We start from the raw sequence: 16,378 nt of genomic DNA on the forward strand, positions 1-16,378 counted from the left end.
ATTCTTTATTGGTGTTTTGAGGCAAAAATTTTCAAAGTCCAGCTTCGGGTATCTTCGGGAAATAGTAAACCAGGTTCGAACCTCCAAGCCAGCCTTTGCAATCGGGAAAAAGTTTGCAGATGTGTTTTTCTTCTTTTAAATATAATAAAACTTATTATCAAGTGTTGAAAAAAAGCAACATTGATTGAAATACTTAATGACACAATATTTCGAAACTTTGTATTAATGTCACCACATGCTTGTTTGTCATTTAGCTCTCCATACGTAATGGAACATTTAGATATGTAAACGAATCTTTCCATATGTAAAAGAATGCTCAAAGTTAAGACATAGAACATAATTATCGCCTAAGTACTAAAATAATAGTCAAAGTAGAACAAAGACAGCGTTTCTAGTGGGTATGAATGTCATAATTTTCTTGAGAACCGTTATACATCGCTAAAAGTACCTTAGCAGAAGTCTTTGCGTTAGCTCACTGGTAAGCTGTTGGATTTCAAATCATAAGGTTGAGAGTTCGAATCCCTTCTGGGTCAATGCTCTTTTAAAATTATATTTTCCGCAATGCATGAAAAATTATATAAAATAATGACATTAAATACATCAGTTGTATATATATAACATAATCATTGCAGAATGTAGTAATTATTATGTTTAAAATATAACATCTGAAATAGGTAGGTGTCCACAGTAGGTCTGTATTATATATATGAGAATGTTAAATACAAGTTAAGGAACTCGTTCACTAGCAATAAATAAATCATGTAGTGTATTTATTTGCAGCTATTTGTCATATAGAGGGTAATTCTCAACATTCATAATACAGCATGTCATTTATGTTCTTGAGAAGTTATTCAATGCATAAACCGAAGGTTTAAACAGATAATCCAAAGTCGCAACGCTCGCAAGAAATTCATGAACCCCAAAGGTCACGTGAGCAGACTGGAATTGTCCTTATGAAGCACGCCACAGCAGAAAGTCTTTACATAGATTTTCAATTCAATTCCTGATATATGCTTTTGCAATGTGGCAGTGGTGATGCCTTTAGTCGCTCTCTCTCGCTCGCTCGCTCACTCTCTATTTCTACAGAATATAAAAGTGGATGTATGTGTGTGTTTCAACATAATTCTGATATATCTAGCGCAATTATAACTATATTTCTTACAGTCTGGAAAAGAGTACTGTCGGGATACATATCAAAAATGCTAGAAACTGGTCGATATTAGTATCGAATCCATAGCTTCGTGGTCGCTTAGGTGAATAGTTCTACTTTCAATTCAAGTCCAATTAAGTTCCCATTAGCACCCAGGGTGGTTACGTAGCGACATAAAAATATCGAAATCAACCAATATTAGAATCGAATCGTAAATTTTCAGCGCCGCTAACAGTGCCGCATTTCCCATTAGTCCACATTAGTCCACATTTCACATTAGTCCCATTGCCTAGAGGGCAACATATTTGCAGAGTGCAAAGTTTAAAACTTGAATAATATTTTAATTTTTTCCGTATGAAAAAGTTAAAAATCAAGAGCAAATATACTATTTCATGAACAATCCTCTTTTATTGTTCTAATATGTATAATAATAGCGTAAGAAATCTAAAAATAATCCAGAACACGTTTCACATTTGTTATTTTTTGTTACGTAGTTCTAGCTGTAGCATGTAGTGAGTGGTATTTAAATGTAATAAATTCACTAATTAAGCATATTCGAATTAAGTTTTATTTTTAAGTTAGGGATGAAGGGGCGGAGAAATATGTAGTTATTGGGGCGCCGAGAGCAAAAGTGCGTAGAGGCGCCGAGCTTTTAAATGCAACACTGGTCGCTAAATTAATTGGTAGAAATTTTAATGTCATTTAAGACCAAATTTAGTCCTAACGGTGGCAGTATCCGTTTGCTCTCCTAGGAGAAATGAAAGGGGCTGACATCAAAATTATATATTTAGTCAACGGAGAAGAGGACGTGGATCATGGGTCAGAGTTGATGTCGATGGGTCGGAGTTGGTCGCAATGGTTCAGAGTGGTTCATAGTTGATGGTGGGTCAGAGTAGATCACGATGGATGATGGGTCAGAGTGGGCCCATGGGTCATTTGGGTGGTGGGTGATACTGGATCATGGTGGGTCGTGAATCAAATTTTCATTGACCCACACCATTTCTGGTTAAAATTGTACTAAAGATAAGAGGCACCGAAGATGCATGTCGGCTATTATGCTCAAATTTTGCACATAGATAGTACCCCACCAGAAAGCAATAAATCTAAAACGGTTCACGGTATCACCTCCTAGAACTCGAGATGTAGAGGTTTGTCTGATTGGCTAAATTAAGACGTCAATGATTTATCCATCAACAAGCAAGCTTTTTATGATCGTTTCCGTAGGGAAATCAGAAGAACACGTGCCTAGTAATCGTAATATTGATAGTTCGCGTCCACCCCGGGGTATTTGTTTTGTGTTTCTTTGACTCACCTAAATATAAACAAATCACACATATAGGCATTTTAACATATTTTGGGAGAGTAATTTTGTGGTTCGTTGTCGTTTCATCGCGTCTCTGCCGCTGGTAGTAAAGTTTTCAAAATGGAACTGGGGCCACTGCGGATTGTCGCTGCGGGGCCACCAATTTTTGGCGAGAGGTCAATAGTTGACCATCTGTAGTCCACCGACGCTTACAGCTTAGGGTAATGAACGATGTCTTTGCCTTGTAGACGTCATGACTGCCGACGTCGGCAGTCAACTAGCTTTTAGTATTCCTTTACTAACCATCTATCGTTCATGTTTATACACGGTGTTGTAATAATAATAATAATAATAATAATAATAATAATAATAATAATAATAATAATAATAATAATAATAATAATAATAATAATAATAATATTATTATTATTAATATTAATAATAATAATAATAATAATAATAATAATAATAATAATAATAATAATAATATTATTATTATTATTAATATTAATAATAATAATAATAATAATTATTATTATTATTATTATTATTATTTGTAGTAATAGTAGTATAATTGATAATAGAATAATTATATTGTCTATGCATTGTCTAGGTAGGACTACACACAGGATTTGGCTCGTTTTAGTTTGACTCGACTCTAATCCGAGTCGAGTTGGAGGATATTTTTCGCACCGAGTCCTAGAGTAGACCTCAAAGATGTCTGTTTCGAGTCGAGTCGAGTTTCAAAGAAAAGTCGCTCGTGCCCATCCCTACTAATGAAAGCTTAATCGGAGTTAAGCGAAATCGAAAGTCACACTATTTATCTAAGCGACCCCGAAAACTATGAATTCGACACTAATACCGATCATTTTCTAGCAATCTTTTATATGTATCCCCCTCCCATTCACCATAGGTAACCCGACAGCACTCTTTTTCAGACTATAAGAAATTTGGTTAAAATTACTCTAGGCCAGTGGTTCTCAATCTAATTCCTATCACGATCCCCTTTTATCACATCCTCTTGCCAGCGACCCTTTTATAATTTGTGTTTTATAATAAGCTTGTGTGGGATTTTTAACATACCTATTTCTATAATAGTAGAATCGATTTCTTGTTTATAGTGAACAGTGCCGTGGCATGGAAAATCAGCGCTCGGGGCGAGAGTATACGACGATGTCTCCGTACATATGAGTGAGGTCGACAGACTAGCTGCGAAGCGCCACCATGGTTGGCACGAAGCTCAATAAAATTTTCAAAAGTAAACTCTGCCTTTTCTTGATTTTGAGCACATTTTATTACGTTTTTCCTTCTATTTTATACATGTGCACATGCACTTTCCTATAGGGATGCACGCGAGACGCGAGAAGTCTCGTCTCGTCTCGCATTTGCGATACGAGACACGAGACGAGAGTGAAAAATTTTTGCGAGACGCGAGACGAGACTAAACCATGCGAGACGAGACGCTAGACGAGACTCGGTTAAGTCTCGCACGAGAAGTCTCGCAACATTTATGAATTACATTTAATTGTATATTTAGTAATTTTACATTTATTGAGTTTTCTAAGTTGAGCGTTAATGCCTCCAGGAACAAAAAAGTGATTGGGGCAATAGACATTTTATGAGATTTATTATTAATCAAGGTTAGTTTTCAGAATTAAAGTCTTCTTTAGTTTCTAAAAAAGAAAAACTTTGTAAATTGGAAATTTATTACAGCATCGATTTAGGACTTTATTTTGCGAAACAAACATATACACGCGGGCGCGCACGAATACATGAACTTCTATTTTTGGTCTGAAAAGCGAATAAGATTCCCTATTGCTGCGAAATATGATATTTCTGTTGTTTCTGTCTTTTTCACATTACTACTAGCGATTAATGTTGGGGGATGGCGGGGAAATCCCCTCTCGTCAAAGTTTATCCCCGGCCCGGCTCGCAGAAATAACATGATATTTTTACATGGAATAAGTATTTTCTTTCTATATATTTATCAAAAACATCCCCCTCTAGTTCGGAAGTTTAATTCAAATACTGGTTTGGCAGGATGTCCCTATTGGTTTCGTGGGAGATGGTAGGAATGGCCCTATATCTGTCAGTAATTTTATTTTCTAGATCTGGCAGTATAAGTTGAAAGCGAAAGTTGATAAAATGCGATAATCCAACATTGCTACAAGCCCAAACGAACCAAAAGAATTGGGTCGTATTGTGTTGTGAGGAGTTCTTTTGTTGTGTACAAGCGCTTTTGGTGGTATAAAAACATCTTTATACTGGAAAATCACCCTTCAAGGAAACGACCAAAACGTGTAAATGTTGATAGTGGCGACGATATTTTAGAAGAGGCAAATATTGCTGGAGACCTCTAAGCTGGAAAACAATGTTGGATCCAGCAACAATTTATGCTGGTTTTGCTGTAAATTATGCTATTAATTTGACGAAAATTAATGGTCCAGCGATCAAATTCCAGCACAACTTTTCTTTTAATTTGGAGCGGAGGGGACACAAGTTCGGATACCATATTGAACTCTAGGTTCCGTCTCCTTAGGATGTTATGAACATTCATCCCATGGAAAGCAATGGCAAACCACCATTCACCTTGCCAAGGGACTTTTAGGTCAAATACCTGCCTTCGGACAGAATATCACATCATCATTCATTAACAGCCATAGAATAACACATTGCAAAATTTTGACCTAGAATATATGCGAGACCATGCAAGAAAGTCTCGCGCGAGACGCGAGATGAGACTCAAAATTTTATGCGAGACGCAAGACGAGACTTCACATTTGCGAGACGAGACCAACGCTTGAGGTTGCGAGACGAGACTTTTCCATTTCTCGTCTCGTCTTGTCTCGCGTGCATCCCTACTTTCCTAACATGAGTAACACACTTCCTACGAAATTTGTGCCCCCTTTTTTCGGCGCCCGGCATTGACAGTGGATACAGTAACTGTACTATCTATATTCCCAACGACGAAGGTGCTGGTTCAAGATGGATGTTAAACTCCTTCTTTGAAGAGGCCATTAACGTATCTGATCTAAGCCCACAACTTCTTAACCAAATAATAGAATGATCATGCTACAAGTCTTTGCAACTGGTTTTCTGTAACGAAGACTTGGACAAGTTCTGCCTGATGAGGAGAGAAGAATATCCTGGTCTGGTATCTGCTGCTTTAAAAGTAATAATTCCATTTGCTACATCGTACTTGTGCGAAAGTTTTTTTTTTTCATGGTAAACATTAAAACAAAGACAAGAAATCGCTTATCAGTTGAAAATGGCTTCATAATGTTCGTCACGAAGATTGAACCGGGCATTGCTGCACTAGTGAAATTACACCATGCTTAGGTATCTCATTAGGTTTCAATTTTAATTATATTTCAATGTGCAGGTTTTGTTCCATGTGTATTTTTCTAGTATTTCTATATACAGTTCTCATTAGTATCATATCATACGTCTTTCATTTAAATTCATTTTTAAACAACTCTGCACCCTTTGACAATGTTCAGTAGACTTATTTTTTATTGTTCTAGACAGTATGTATAAAAAATAAAAGTATGCTTATCAGAACAAAATTCAAAATAATTTCCGGTATTAGGTTCTAACTATATTTATCTCTTCCGCTTATCTTCGCGACCTCCTAGGGGCCACGACTTCCAGGTTGAGAAACCCTGCTCTAGGCATACATGAGTTATGTTGGAACATACATACATACACTTTTATATGTATAAATACAGATATGAGAGTGTTGAGAGAGAGCGATTAAGGTATTACCGCTCTCAATCTCTTCACCTTACTTTTGCGATTCGTGAATTTCTTACGTGACAGTTTGGGGCTAGCTAGTTTTTTGTCTTGAACCACGATCCGATTTTCGATATGCTCTACCTAAATGCTGTAATGCGAATATTGAGAAGTTACCTGCGTATGAAAATAGCTGCAAATAAATACATTACATAACTTATTCATTTCTATTACACGATTTTCTTAATTTGTATTTAATATTCACATATAACATACCGACGTTCTGTCAATACCTCAAATGTTATATTTTAAAGATAAGAATTACTTATGTCGTGAAATGATATGAATATATATATTCAACTGATATATACAATTGATGAATTGTAATGTAACTATTTTACATAATTTTCATGCATTGAGGAAAGTAGAATATCATAAAAGAATCTCACCTGAACGAGTATCGAAATCACGATTTAAACGCTCGGGGTGTACCACTGAGCTAACATTACCGCTTTTCGGAATCTGCTTCTGAAATATAACTGAGCTCATACGTAAATGCTCTTTTCCGTATGGAAATCACAATGACGAAACAAGAGTGTGAATACATAGTTTCGAAATATTGTATCATTAAGTATTTCAATCAATGTTCTTTTTTTCTACACTTAATACCATTTCAACATGTCTTATTATATTTAACAGAAGGAAAAACATATCTCTACATTTTTTCCCGATTGCTAAGGTTGGCTTGGAGGTTCGAACCAGCAGCTTTAGTTTACTGTTTTCCGAAGATACTCGAAGTTGGACTTCGAAAGTGTTCGTCTCAAAACAGCTATCCTCGTATCGCTCAATCTGTTTGGTATATGGTATATGTTTTTATACGTATAAAGTCAGTATAATAATTTATTCTTTAAACAGCTTTTCGTATGTATTAATATTCCTTTATAAAAACTGTTTTTAATATTATTATTACGGCGCACCATTTTCAGATTTCTTTTGCGAGTCGTTGACCAAGTCGTTCCCCACAATAGGCGTGTCGTGCAAGTAACCAATCACACGTCAGGTACTAGCTTTTACCTATTGCTTCCTGCTCACAGCTCAGAACATTGGTAACTATGGATAGACGTACAGCAGTAATTGCTTTATGGGAGTTGGAAGGCTATTCTGCAACTGCAGCTAGCAGGCGAGTAGGTGTCCCAGCCTCTACAGGAAGGCGATGGATTCGGAAATATGGTGCTACAGGTCAGACTGGTAATTTACGATCTCCTGGTCGTCCGCATGTGTCAACCGAAGCCGAAGATGCGAGATTAGTAAACGAAGCCCGGTTAGACCCACTAAGGACGTCTAGACAGCTAAGGGAAGCTTCTCTCTTTCCTGGTAGTAAGCATACAGCTCTGCGAAGGCTTCGTCATGCTGGGTTACGTGGCTGTGTTGCTGCCGTGAAGGAAAAACTCTCAGACGACCACAAAATTTACCGTCTCGCGTTTGCACAGGCGAATGTGGGTCGCAATTGGGAAAACGTAGTTTTCTCAGATGAATCCATATTCACAACTTCAAATGAGGGACGCCGTTTTGTGTATCGTCCGAGAGGCACCCGATATGACCCTGGATATGTGGCTGCTTGCAATCGCAGTGGCCATGTATCTATTTCATGTTGGGGATGGATTTCCAGTCGCGGAGCAGGACAGCTTCACAGAATTGAAGGACATCTGGACAGTGCTCAGTACTTAGACATTATGAGTAATATCATGGTGCCATCTGTACGAGTATTTCAGCCTAATGGTGTAATTCAGTTCCAGCAAGACCAGTCGCCAATACATACTTCCCGTGTGGTTCAGGAATGGTTCGCAGGGCAGCCTGAGATTGATTTAATTGACTGGCCGCCTCGTGGAGCAGACCTCAATCCCATAGAAAATATGTGGGCAGAAGTGAAGCGTACTCTAAGGGACAGTTGGCCTGAGGCAGATCCACCAAGAACTCAGGATGACCTGTGGCATCTTGTTTCCGGAGCATGGCTGGAGGTTGGGGAAGGAGATAGATTTGTCACCCATTTAATAGATTCCATGCCCAGAAGAATGGAGCGTGTAATAAATTCAGAAGGGTCTTGGACACAATATTAATGTCCCCGCCTTAACTCCCGAAAACAGCCCTTTTCAGGGCTACCTAAACGCTTCTGAAAATATTTCTAGAAGTAAACCACTCCTTGTATCCGATTTCAGTGCAATTCTACTAACAAAAAAAAAAACTATAAATCGCTGCAGGCTTTGAACTCAAGACCTCTTCATTACCAAGCCCGTACTCTACCAGTGAGCTAACATGAACACGCAATCCAAACACGATTTTCAATTTCTGGTATTCGATGACAATGATGCTCATGTACTTTGCAAATGGTGTATTCAACTTGGGATATTCCGCAACACACACACACACATAAACAAAGCGAGAGAGATAGATAGAGAGAGAGAGAGAGATGAATATATAGAAAAGCATATTCAACGTATTCGAATGAGACTCTAAGTAACGACATTCCGTTCTAAAGAGAATTTGTGTTTCTTCCCGTGACGTTAAGGGGATCGGGAAAAATTATGTGTCTTCAAGCAGGATCCGACTTTGGATACTCTGTTTATACACTTTCTATATCCGTAGGAATATACTGTATTTCACGAATGTAAAAACATGCTGTAATGAGAATATTGAGAAGTTACATCTGTATGACAAATAGCTGCAAATAAATACACTACATAATTTATTTATTGCTATTGAACGATTTTCCTAACTTGTATTTAACATTCTCATATATAATACCGACCTATTGTGAACACCTACCTATCTCAGATGTTATATTTTAAACATAATAATTACTATGTTCTGCAATGATTATGTGATATATATACAACTGAGGTATTTTAATGTAATTATTTTATATAATTTTTCATGCATTGCGGAAAATACAATTTCATAAAAAAAATTACTGACCAAAATGGGGACCGAACTCGTAACCTTAATATTTGAAATCCGACACCTTACCAGTGAGCTAACACAAGGATTAACGGAGACATGCTTCTAGCAAAACATGTATAACGTTTCTCAAGATAATTATGACTATCATATCCAGTACAAACGCTGTATTTGTTCTACTTTGACTTTTATTTTAGTACTCAGGCGATAATTATGTTCTATGTCTTAACTTTGAGCATTCTTTTACATATGGAAAGATTCTTTAACGTATCTAAATGTTCAATTACGTATGGAAAGCTAAATGACAAACAAGAATGTGGTTTCGAGGTGGTTTCGGGAATGTGGTCGAGGAGGAATGTGGTTTCGAATTAATACAAGGTTTTGAAATATTGTATCATTAAGTATTTCAATCAATGTTGCTTTTTTTTCTACACTTGGTAACAAGTCTTATTATATTTAAAAGAAGAAAAACACATCTGCAAACTTTTTCCCGATTGCAAAGGCTGGCTTGGAGGTTCGAACCTGGTTTACTTTTTTCCGAAGATACCCGAAGCTGGACTTAGAAAATTTTTGCCTCAAAACACCAATAAAGAATGCGCTCAACCTTTTTGAGACAAGGTGTACCTATCAGAACAACAAATACAATATAATTAATTGTAAAAACAATGAAGTTCTTCTTCTTCGTCCAACTTTCTCACTCTACCAATTCTTCCGTAATTATTCTTTATCAATTATCTTCTATTGCTTAAAGGATATTCTTCTTCCTTTTTTTTTTAAAAAACTTAATTTTGATCGTTACGACTTACCTTGAGATCCAGTGCTACAACCACTACTAATGGATGCGGTGTCAGATTGACTTCCAGTATCATCAGTGTCCATATCTTCATATTGATCGCTGTTGTTGTTTTCTTGATCAATGGTTGTTATTTCAGTTTGGGAAATAGTTTGCTGCGAGTTTTGGTTTTGCAGTTGAGGTGGTTGAGCTACAGCAGCTAACTGGTCCATAGTTCCTGATACTGAAATAATAATAAGACATATAACAGCGTGCTACATTATAACTAATATACACTTAATTTGCACTCTGATAGCTCTGTTTTATATTTACGCCACATCTGAATTTATTTCCATAAATTAATGAAGCATTGTAGATGTGTTGAGAGTTCTCACGTAAACTCGATATTAGGAAAAGGATGCAAAGGTTCCTCCCTGACATGAATGACTTTGCCGATGCTTTGAACACTAAGATCCCTTCCTCTGGACTCTTTTAAAAATTGCTCACACCATAAAACTCTGCAGAACATGTATTTAATCAACTCAAGGAACACTTTCGCATCTGAAAGAACACTTTAATATCTTCGTGTCACCATTCAAAATACATTGGAAATAGCCGAATATTTGTGGAATAATAGTTTTCCCTACATATTAACATCAAAATTTAATCAGGATCCACTGGAATGACATTTCGGAATTAGAAGATCATTGTCATGTGATGATTATCCTTCTACCCTTGACTTTCTTCATTTGCATATGTTGCAATCTATGTACTATGTTCCTGTAAAAAACGTGCTTTCTTCAAGTTCAAACTGCGAACCTCAAATAATATTTCTCTCACGACTTTTGTTAATCAAATGAGAAAATTGGCAAAGAAAAATAACTGAATAAAAAATAAATAACTAAAGAAAAAGGCGTTACAAAATATCACTTTCAAGTTGATTTTGGTTGAAAAGGGTACAGAGGCATGTGACTGGATAAGTAATTCTCCACCACTTCCAAAGTGCAGTACTGCAAAAGAAGGTCTCGTTTATCATTTGTCAGGTTACATAGTAAAGAGTCAAAATTCACTAAATGTACACTCATGTCCAAAATAATTGTAGCATATCTATAACTGTCTTCATGTAAGAATATAATTTGATAATTATTTTGCAGAGTTCTTTTAATACTGATACTTTGTGTATAATCGGGAAATGTATACTTGTGGTAAATTTCATAGGAAACGAATTATAAATACAAAAATTAGAATAAGTAAAACAAAATGTTGATAAATGGACAAGAAAGTTTTGTTTTCGTTTTATTGTTCTTATTTACTACTTTTTTGACATGAAAATTGCCACATACATGTCTCTGCCGATTATACACATACTAACATTATAAGAAATACCATTCGAATTCGTTATCAAATTGTATTCATACAACAACATATTTGTAGAGATGCGACAATAATTTTGGACATGAGTGTACATACTGTATAAGCAAATTGCGAAGAACATTTTTAAAAGAAAATAACGGCACTGTCTTCACTAAATTAAAAGACTGGAAATTCATTTCTAATGTACTCAACTCAAGAAGTATTTAGCGTGTTATTACAGACAGAAAAGGAGCGACCACTAACATTGCATCTAATAAAAGCATCTAAGGTGACATATTTTTATGATACTTTGGACAGTTTGAATAAAATCAAAGTTGAAGCCACAGTGCTGGGATGTAGGAAGGAACATTCATTCCATGGAACTAATTCCCAAAATGGTTTTACATTATATCAAATGCCGTTTCTCTTTTCGCTCAAAGGAAATTTGGAAGGAGTTAGCGTCGTCAAAAATCGCAAAATCATCACGCAAGTTTTCAAAAATTGCAAGTGTCTAATTACTGACTCAGGACTCAACGAAGAAATCTTGCAGTATAGTTATAGATAGGTCTATATTCCCTACTTATAATAAAATATTATCTATGTTATCAATTTATTCTTATAACGAAACTTGCATAAAGCACGGAAAGCAATGGGTTTGACATTTTCGTCTATTTTGGACAGATTTCCGTTTTATACAAATTTGAAGAGCAATATAAAGACACATCGGGACTTTGAAAAGTTTCCGTTAATGACAGATTTCCACTTTATTGAAGTTCTGGTTTATACAAGTTTCATTATATTTTAAAATGTAACTTGGGTTTTGTCTCAATGCCATGTATAAAATATAAAAAGACTTTATTAATAGATGGAAAAATATTATAACAAATTTGAGAGTTTGGAAATTTGTGGGTGCAGAAGTTCTTTTTTAAATTATTTTTTAAATTTTATGTTTATCTACAAATTACTGCTATATATGTATTAAGTGTACAATTTAATACTGAAATCAATTAAGTACACGCTACGTTTCTGTAGGTGAATTAATGAACTGTTAAAAAAATAAGAAAAATGTATGAGATTTACATTTGTTTCCGTAGCGTTTCATACGAAGTGGGATCGTAAAACTATGACAGCGCCTCTCTGTGGTGAACCACTCCAACTAACTGAGTGTTTACACTTTCTCTTCAAAGCGCTATTATTAAGAGGAAATATCGCTATGGAATTACACATTGATTCTAAATCAATGACAATAATCGCAGATGTAAAGATCCCCTTCCACACCGACACATTCTGTGGGTGCCCAGACCTCACAGGATACACACTGAAGCCACTCTTCCCAGCTAGTCTTCCGAAAAGTCTTTGAAAAAAAAAAAAAAAAAAAAAAAAAAAAAAAAAAAAAGCATCATTACTCTCTGGTACACTGGACACTAAATCTTCATCTGATGATGAGGAGTCATTTTTGCTTGTTCATACCTTAGCGTTTTATTTGACCTGGACGTAGATTGGGACTTAGCCCTACTTGCATTTCCTTTTGAGTCTCCTTTTCTACCTGCGTTCAGTTTAGTTTCTCTCTGCACCTTCTTTTCAATCGTACTTAATAGTTCTTTTCAATACGGGGACGAGATTATTACTGCCGTATGAGTAGCTTTACGGCCTCTGACAGGTTTGCAGACTTGTAAATGGAAGGGTATGTCGGTTTATAGAACACCTTACTCCTACATGTTTGTACATGTTTCACTACCAAAAAGTATCAGTTGGTACAATAACCACGGTGATTTGCAAACTTAATAACTTAAAGAATAAAAGTATGTAATGAGTAAATCATTTACCTCTAAATAATTCTCGATTTTTAATGATGAATTATCAACAGAAATTTTAGCACAACGAAAAACAAAACAATGCTCCTCACACACTAATCCACTCTCACAACTGATTTAAACTGCACTTCCTAAACCTAGTGGTGAGAGTAGAAACTACTGATAACGTCTCCGCCAGAGCGTAGCGTGTTCCAGTCCCAAAAAGGGCGGTATGTCGGTTTACGGACATATGTCGCTTTTGGTGCTTTTCCTCTATATATTTATATACCTTTCGGGTCCTCGTCTGAAGATGCGAATTGCATTACGCGGCAACGTCGCAGATAAAAAAAAAACATAGATTAGATCTACAAATTCATCAAATAATTACTTCGATTCTTGTCAGATGACAGCTAAAGTCAATAGATGTTGTCACTAGCACCACTTATTACCTTAACAATCGATGTAACTGTTTGATGGATTTGTAGAGCAATGCTAATGGTTCCAAGTTAATATGCTCTGTTGCCACATAGTGAAATTTTGATTCCTCATAGCGATTGAAGGAGGCCCTGGGGGGCATTCCATCATATAACATTTTCGTTTTATTTTGACCTGTAGAATAATGCTCCATGGTTCGTGGGCGCCATTTTTTAGAACACCCGGTATAGACATTTCAAACGCTTTTCGATTCTTAAATCACACTTATCTTATTAGTAAGTGATCAAATATTGATCTGCCTTGCTTGTACATTCGTTAGTTAGAAAGCTATTTTGCCTAATAAAACATATAGAGTTAAAATCAGGCCTATACATTTTAATACGGACTATGTAAAAAAAAAATAAATAATAAATAAAATGAATAAATAAATAAATAAAAGTCAAACTCTTTATCTATCTAAAACAACAAAAAGCTAAGAAAGCAACCTTAAAACTACATTTTAACAACGAAAAGCTCAGAAAGCAATCTTAAAATTACATTTTAACTTAATATTTCTAAACGCAATTACTTAAGAACTATCAGTTAGATCTCATAAAATTTTCACCTACTTAATACAGTTTAGATCTCAAAATTTTCACTTACTTAATACAGTAAGTCTAAATTTACTGCTTAAAGAATCTACTATCTATTTTAAAATTCCGTACTTCCAATTCAAAGGAACTAAAATCGTGCTATTTCTTATGCTATGATTTGGTACTTTAAAACCTACGTTTTGTACACAATATTCAGTGATATAAACATTATCTACTATTTTTTGCATGCATACTTTGTCAAATTTTTTTCTTCTATTCGTAAGACTCGCAAGCTCAATAATCATTCCAATATTCATAACTATGTGAGTAGTAGCTCATTTTCATCTTAAAACTTAGCAGTCGAATAAAACATTTTTGCACAGATTCTATCTTGTTTGTCAAAGTTTTAGAAACGCTATTCTAAATTACCAAACCTAATTCTAGTTCTATAATAATAATAATAATAATAATAATAATAGGAAGAAATTAAGTAACAAACACGACAGGTGCCTGTATGAAAATTCGTAGATAAACAGAATTCTAAATTTCTCACTTTTAACGTCTATTTATATCTCAACTTTAAAATATGAAGCTTGTTAGTGAACATAAGGCATGAAAAGTCTATTCATAAATAGATATCTCTCAACACTAAGCCATACAGCAAAACACAAAACTCAGGACCACGTTACCAATAAGGGACATTATATTAGTCAGTCTTTAAAATTACTCATACTCTACCTTTGTCATTCGTTCGTTTAGGGCTTGGCTTGGGACGAAGAGGTCCATTATCGAGACTTGTTGACACGATTTCATCGCGTTTCTGCTTTCGCCATTGCTCTTTCAATACAAGTACGTCACCCTCTTTAAACGTATAGAAGTTCCTGTCACCCACTTGCAGAGTACATGGTTCAAATACATTTAATAACTTCATCCTGTAAAACAGATACAAATTTCACTACATATTCAACATCTTACTATAATACAATTTACGCATACATAAACATTAAGTAGTTCTAAAAAAATATATTGAGGAGTTGAAACAAAATATATTAAAATTTGTTTCTACATTAAATCAACTCTAATAATGCATGTACTCCAGAACTGAACTCCTATGCAAACTATGTTCTTGGTATACAGATAACCAGTACACTTTGTAAATACAATACTTCAACACGAATAAAGTCCGGTACACTTTTGTTAAAATGAACAATCACTAACGTTTCTATGTGCCCTAACATTACTTTAGTAACAATCTTAGACGCAATTATTTGCACATGCAATTTGATATAAAATTTACTAGCGACGTGAAATGAAATATTTCAAATTATAACTTGTGTGTATAAATAGTTGCGTCTAAGATTGTACCTTCAGGTTTTGAACTAGGGTGTGTAGGTGATGATCTATAGTGAGAAACAAGTAGCAATGTCACGTGGAGGAGTTTCGTTTGTAATACTGAAAATAGAAGTGGTATGACTTCTACCACTTCCGGTTTTAGCAGAGATATTGGAGTGGAGATGGAATATATTCTTGGAACCCCTATAGTTGGAGTGGGATGGTATAATTGATTGCAGAAAACTGCTTATCGCTATCTATTACCGCTTTTATTGCACAACGATCAACATCAAAATCAGAAATGGAAGTAGTTGCCTTCTGCCATTCCGGTTTGTATTGAGGATTAAGCGAGAAAATGGTGTATATTCTTAGAACGCTAAATCGATTTCAAAGAAGCGCATCTCGCTATATTATAATGTTTTTACTCTATAGCGATCAGCGAATAATCGGAAGTGGTTGATTTTTACCACTTCAGGTTTGAATAGAGGGTTAAGAGAGAAAGTGGTACCCATTTTTAGAACGATACATCGATTCCAACAAACCGCTTCTAGCTATTCCTCAGTTTCTGTTATTTGTAGATCAAAACTGAAATCGAAAGTTGTCGTGGATTCTCACTTCTGGGTTTAGTACAGAGTTAAGGATGGAGACGAAATATATTCTTGACACGCTTAATGGATTGTAGAAAACAACTTCTTACTATCTATTACTGATTTTGCTCGAAAACCAGTAATCAACTTTAAAACCGGAAGTGGTTTATTTCTATCACTTCCGGTTTGAATATCAGCTCTATTCCTAACTTTTGACCTTCTATATTCTGGTCAAAATTCATTCATCAAATAGTTCTCAAGATTTTTTTTGTCCCTCGGATGGACACACGGACAGACTAGAAATATAATGGAATTTTAGTAACCCAAACTCCTTAAAAAGGGACTACTGATATAATATTTTATTTGAAAATATTAAGATAAATAACCTAATCTT

General features: G+C 35.3%; 1 protein-coding gene across 4 annotated transcripts in view; it reads right to left on the reverse strand.

Annotated features, from left to right (window-relative positions):
- LOC145664711 ((E3-independent) E2 ubiquitin-conjugating enzyme UBE2O) overlaps positions 1 to 16,378 on the reverse strand; it is a 105,117-nt gene that overhangs the window by 61,420 nt on the left and 27,319 nt on the right. For all 4 annotated transcript variants that reach the window (XM_081731579.1, XM_081731580.1, XM_081731581.1 and 1 more), the window contains exons 5-6: positions 14,804 to 14,997; positions 9,947 to 10,156 (exon numbers count right to left, since the gene is read on the reverse strand). In XM_081731579.1, coding sequence (XP_081587705.1) covers positions 9,947 to 10,156; positions 14,804 to 14,997 — 404 coding nt within the window. The remainder of the gene's footprint in view (positions 1 to 9,946; positions 10,157 to 14,803; positions 14,998 to 16,378) is intronic.

The sequence above is a fragment of the Thermobia domestica genome, chromosome 11, assembly GCF_964235325.1.
Source record: "Thermobia domestica chromosome 11, izTheDome1.hap1.1, whole genome shotgun sequence".
Lineage (NCBI taxonomy): Eukaryota > Metazoa > Arthropoda > Insecta > Zygentoma > Lepismatidae > Thermobia > Thermobia domestica.